Genomic DNA, 6,385 nt, shown 5'->3' with positions numbered 1-6,385 from the left:
AAACAAGACTAAACGAAAAAGTAATGCATGATCTGTTTTGACATCACTTTTGTGGGGCCATTTTTGGCGGCTGATTGGGTATCCAGTTCTTTATAATAAATAATAATAAAATAATAAAATGTTATTTATTTAGGTATAAACCCATTACATTTTACAATAATACAATAAAATTAAAGCTAGGTATACTAAATCTAAAAGTAAACAAGTAGGTAGCTACTAATTATTAGGTGCGGCTGACATCTGCATACAACCTGCTACTGTATGAGTAGACAGTAGCAGGTTGTGTACACCACATTAACAATACTGTTCGTCGATTCACTCACTCTCCCGACAAACGACCAGTGCCTTTTACGCATTATAGCATAAAAGTCATCTACTCTGTTCTCGGCGAACATACCAGACGCACTACACCGCCACGGTAGCCGTAACATTGCACGAAACGCGTTGTTGTACTGTACTCGGAGTCTGTTGAACGATCGTTTCGTGAAATGGTACCACAGCTGACTAGTGTAGAACGCCTGACAGTATGCCTTGAACAGAGTTATTTTGGCTTGGTCAGAACAGTGAGCAAACCGACGCGCCAGCATGTTGCTTCTCATCGCTATAGACCGCCGCTGTCTTTCGAGATCGTCATCGTCTTTTAGTCTGTCTGTCAAAAAGTGCCCTAGATACTTAAAATTATTAACAAACTTTAATTCTGTCCCGTTTAGCCTAACGGGTGGTACGTTATCTGGGCCCTTATCATATTTAAAAACAATCAATTCTGATTTTGTAACATTGTATTTTAGTCCATGATTTGCAGCATAACGCTCACATATCGACACTAATATCCTCAGACCCGTGATAGAGGGGCTCAACAGCACCATATCGTCCGCATAGCTAAAGTTGTTGGCACATACGCCCGCGACATGACACCCGACGGCGGCGCTGCTGAGCTCCTCCATCAGGTCGTTCATGTAAAGGTTAAACAGCAATGGCGATGTCAGTCCACCCTGTCTAACTCCACATTGCAACTTATACGGGTCCGAATTGGCATCTCCCCATCTGACGCTATTCATCTGGTTCCCGTACCAGTATCTCAACAGATTTGTTATTTTACTCGGTACACCTGCTTTTGATACTTTATCCCATAATAAATTATAGTCAATAGTATCAAAAGCACGGCTTAGATCCAGAAAACAGCCGTAAACCGACGTCCTTTTCTTAAGATATCGGTTTACGACATTTTTAAGACAGAATATAGCCATATCTGTTGAGAGACCCGGACGGAACCCAAACTGTGCATCGTGTAAACGTATGTGTTTGGTCAGTATCGGGTTAATTAATCTTTCAAGAACTTTTGAGAACACGGTAGCTAACGAGATAGGTCTGTAGTTAGACGGGTCACTAAGATCGCCAGTCCTGTTTTTAACAATGGGAACCACACTCGTAGTCATAAATTCATCAGGTAGGTAGCCATGCTTTAAACACAAATTAAATAATTGCGCCATCTTAACATGCAATAATGGGCCCCCATACAAAATGTGTTCAACGCTTAGACCGTCGTGGCCCGGCGACTTTATACTATATCAATGTTATTTTATGTATTCGATTGCCTGTAACGACATACCATGTAATGCACATATTACTTTATGGTGAATAAATGAAAATGAAATAACGATGCCAAGCAAAGCAGAAAGCAAAAAAGCAAAAAAGTATAAAATGTTTTGTATATTTTAGTAAAAGTATTTATGTAGTAATTTTGTACGAAGTATCTACAGTAATCTGCGTAAATTCCATTTGGACAATGCCATAACGAGATTGCTGTTGTCGTTTTCACGACTGTTTCTTACAGCTCGGGATGTTTGTTTGCAAAGTTACAACATTTGCTAGTACATTAATAAAATTAAGAAGGCAATTGTTAGCAATTGAAATCCCATTTCGAATAAAATGTCATCTCGACTGGTATTAAGAAGTGAGGTCAAATCAAATTCCTTAATTTTTCAGGGATGTATAAAATTTTAATGCTTTATTATTTATTACATCGGTATCGACGTTATTATTACACAATAATTACATTTTCACAGATAATAAATTGTTGTAATAAAACAGTTCCTCTTTCCAGTTTCAAGATCCGCTTTGGGTTTTTATTTATTTATTTAATATTAATACCGAATATCTGTTGCACCTACTTAAAAAGAAAAATTGCACAATAAAAGTAACCAAAAACAATGTAGGTATATTTAGAATGTGTTCTTGGAAAGTTGTTAAATACGAAGACCCTTTTTTGAGCATTTGTTCATTAAGAAACATTTTATTTTTATCATGAGTCTGTTTTGTTTGACCTCTATTCAATGCTGTATTCGGCCGAGAGAGGGGCCGAATATTCGGTATTCGGCCAAAACCACTATTCGGGGCATCTCTAGTTATCCTGTAAAATACATTATGCGATGAACTTTATAGTATATTCGAAATGAAATGCTGCGTTCATTTCATTCGTGAGCACAATCCGAACAACAAATCCGTGAAAGGATGTCCTGGGTAAGTTACGACCATTTTTCATAGCGACAATCCATTAAGCAGGGACTATAGCGAAGTTGTTAGGTGTGTCAACACTGTCAACACGGATCAAGAGGCAGGATAAATCGTTAGGATTGTTCCATTTATTTCCCCTGGTAATTCCTAGTTGATAGGTAGTTGACCTAGTAACTTACTTGGAGCCTAAGTAGCCTTCTCGTTTAATTTTCTTTTGTTTTATTCACGTTGTTTATCTTTTGTTTCATTTGGATTTCTTACTGGGAATTCCTTTCCGTTGCAAAATAAACGTTGTCTTGTTTACTTCTGAAGAAAGAGAATACAACTTTATCTATATGTATATATAGCTAGTCTTCTATAGAAATCTGCCGGCCTAATCTCCGATTGAAATATAGGTTTGTAAATTTTATAATAATATCCGAATTTAAACTATTGTGAGTCATACTAACATTAAGTGAATTTTAGGCGGAATTTTTGTGAATGACTAGAAATACACAAGTTAAAACGTAATATATGCTTATTTTATAATATTGATGTATTTACTAAATATATTTGACTCTATTTTATGCACACGAACATACATTAGGTAATGTTCGTGTTCCAACTGTTGTAATTCAAGCAAAAAATTTTTTTTTAAATGATACCAGCTCATCTAAAGTTAAGCAAGTCTATGCCATATTGTTAATGACTCTGACTTAGCGGTTTTGTTCTTGTTCATTACTTTCCGCGAAAATTAACCAGGCTTACTTATCGTAAAATAGGGTAGAGTAGGGTCAAAACTGAAATTCAAACCTCGATAACATTTTATTTTTACATGTGAAAACTTAATGGTGTATATAATAAGTGTTCCGGACGTTTGTATTTTAGTTTTTATTTTATTTTGGGTAGTTCCATTTCATAACTTTGACGATAAAGAGGAAAACCCACCTCATCCCGTAGTGCCTCGTATTTGGGGTGAGAGGGGTTTTCATACAAAGGTGATTTTGGAAGATTGTTGGATCGATTTTTTTTATTATGCGTATTACTATAGCTCCATTTTAAATTGGAATACATTATTTTTGTAGCAGTAGCCTTAAAATCCCTTCTCAACCCCCTCTCAAACCTTCTCTCCCCATTCATAACCCACCTCTCCCCGCGAAACCTACTTACCCCGTTTTACGGTACTTTAAAAAAGTTTATACACTTTTAATTCACTTTGAATTTGAAAACTCCAAGAGCTTCCCATTATTACGGCGACCCTATACCATCCAAGCCACGCACTCTTTTAAATTAAAAATACCATCGAAATTCGCTTTGCATATTAAGGGCTCCTTTAGAGGATGCGAGAACTCGCATGCGAGTTTCATTACATTGCGGGTTTTGATGGCTCGGTTGAATTGGACGTAACCAACAGTCCGCAATGTAACTAAAATCGCATGCGAGTTCGCGCGCCTCGCGAAAAGTGCCTATATATAAATTATTAAAATGATTTGTTTTAATTGTTAAAAGTTAACTGAAAATTATTTTATTTTATTTTATTTTCTTTCTTGGGGAAAAAAACAGACATAGGCAGATAATACAAAAATAGGACATAGGTTTATACATTAATAGGTGCAACCTACATCCTGGGACAATTCCCACTGAGATTTATAAACTAAGAATATTTAAGTGGCATTGTCTTCGGATTGAGGTATAAATTGTGTGGTATAATAGATACTAAACTAATATTGGTACATTGATGATAATAATAGTAATTACAGTACTGACAAGATTCAATCACATAACATTGGAGAAGCGAAATGAGGAACTATAGATACACTTATGGTAAATATAGGACTAAGCTTATATTGGGCCAAAACTTCCTAGTTAAGATGAAGCAAAGTTTGAGGAAAGTTAGAGGAAGTACATAATGCATCATAACAGTAAGTTTACTTTACGTTTGAAATTTGCACGATTATTGTTGAAAATGTCAACCGAGACCGTTATTATTATACATTTGACATATTCTGCGAAGCGGAGCGCGGACTCCAGCGTTACTCGACGCGGCAGGCAACGCGAACAAGGACGTAGTTCGTGTTCTATAGGTTGGAGCACGGAAACCAATACTTTCTAGCAGTTCTGAACAGTTATAATGACCCCTACATATGTTGAACAACGCAATAGCGTCTTGGGCATTGCGTCTGCTAGTCAGCGTTTTAAGTTTGTAGCGCTCGAGGAGCTTGTCGTATGACAATGGAGCATGAGCCATTCTATAATGAAGAGCCCTCAGGAATCGTTTTTGAACAGCTTCAATCGCGTTTTTGTAGACTGTGTAATGAGGGTTCCAAACTTGGGATGCATATTCAAGGTAGGGGCGGACTAAGGAATTATATAACAACAAGTAAGATGAGCATTTTTTTAGAGGTTTGGCTGCCCTAAGAACGAACCCTAACATTTGATACGCTTTTGATGTAATTTTATGGACGTGTAGATCGAGAGTAAGCTTTTCATCAAGGGTAACCCCTAGATCCTTAACATGATTGACTTTTTGGACAAGTTCTCCTCCTATGTTGTACTGTGTTAGTATTTTATATTTGTTTTTTGTGAAAGTTATATGCACGCACTTATCGTAGGCTAAATACAGTTTGTTGGTTAGACAGTAGGCATGAAAGCGGTCCAGATCATCCTGGATAAGTTTGCAGTCGCTTTGATCTTTTACGGCTTTGTAAATTTTCAAATCGTCTGCAAACAAAGCAAAGTTACAGTTTAAAAAGCACTTATCAATGTCATTAATAAACAAAGAATATAGCAACGGCCCCAGTATAGATCCTTGGATTACACCAGACGGCACCAGGGATGCGCGCGATTCGAAGCCGTTTATGGTTATTTTTTGTGTGCGATTATCCAGGTACGAAGCGAACCATCTTAGCAGGTTACCCTTGATGCCATTATACGCTAGCTTGCGCAGTAACAAGACATGATCGACCTTGTCAAAGGCTTTACGAAAGTCCGTGTAGACCACGTCAACCTGAGCACGCTTGTCCATGGAGGTAAAAAGAAAGTTCGTATATACAAGAAGGTTCGTTACTGTAGATTTTTGTTTCATAAAACCATGTTGTTGAGGTATAATGTTGTTTCGAACTAGTGGATATATTACATCATGGATTAGGGATTCTAGCAGTTTGGAGATACAGGATTGTATAGAAATCGGCCTGTAGTTGCTTATTTGGGATTTAGACCCAGATTTGTGAATAGGAGTTACATAAGATATTTTCCAGCGTTCAGGGAATATTCCCTCTCTTAAGCACTTATTGAACAAAATTACAAGTGGGTGTATTATTGCTGAGAACTAACTGTGAACTAACATTAATTCGGAGGCTTTTGGACGAAACAATAAACACAGGTGGATGTAAATAGACGCGTCACAAACGATCAAGGTCTGATTCGGTTTTAATTGCCAGTATACGAGAATCATCGGTCTTACGCATAAGTATTGTTGCATTTTTAACCCAGATCCACCTGTAGTTTTTGTTTTTTCTTATTTCACGGGCCTTAGCGTATAGGAATTATTAATATTTGAAGGAGCTATGTGCATGTTTTTCTGCATAGTAAATATCATAAAATCAAACATATTAAATATATTAAAAACAGGTCACTCACGTATTTTAAGTCGAAAACGCTCGACATGTTCCACTCCGTACCGAGAAGCGTCATCAGGAGCTTACGTTAATGGTGACGGATCGGCGCAGACCGTGTAGTTTTAATATATTTAATATGTCTATGTCTCACGGAAGTTTTGTTATTAAAATCATAGAATCAAATTTGTAGTTTCACAGTGCCTTGGCTTTACTGTGATGCTGTCGTGTCACTTATTTGAGTAATAATAAAAATAAAAATAAAATAAGATAAATGG

At 36.9% G+C, this 6,385-nt stretch overlaps 1 protein-coding gene across 1 annotated transcript; it reads right to left on the bottom strand.

Annotated features, from left to right (window-relative positions):
- Positions 1 to 254: 254 nt before the first annotated feature.
- Positions 255 to 1,058, bottom strand: LOC134650470 (uncharacterized). Its single transcript, XM_063505425.1, has one exon. It carries the CDS (start codon positions 1,056 to 1,058, stop codon positions 255 to 257), a length of 804 nt encoding a protein of 267 aa, XP_063361495.1.
- Positions 1,059 to 6,385: the final 5,327 nt, after the last annotated feature.

The sequence above is a fragment of the Cydia amplana genome, chromosome 8 (genome assembly GCF_948474715.1).
Source record: "Cydia amplana chromosome 8, ilCydAmpl1.1, whole genome shotgun sequence".
Classification (NCBI taxonomy): Eukaryota; Metazoa; Arthropoda; class Insecta; order Lepidoptera; family Tortricidae; genus Cydia; species Cydia amplana.
Note: the sequence above shows the minus strand (reverse complement) of the source record. Positions and strands in the feature narration are given on the sequence as shown.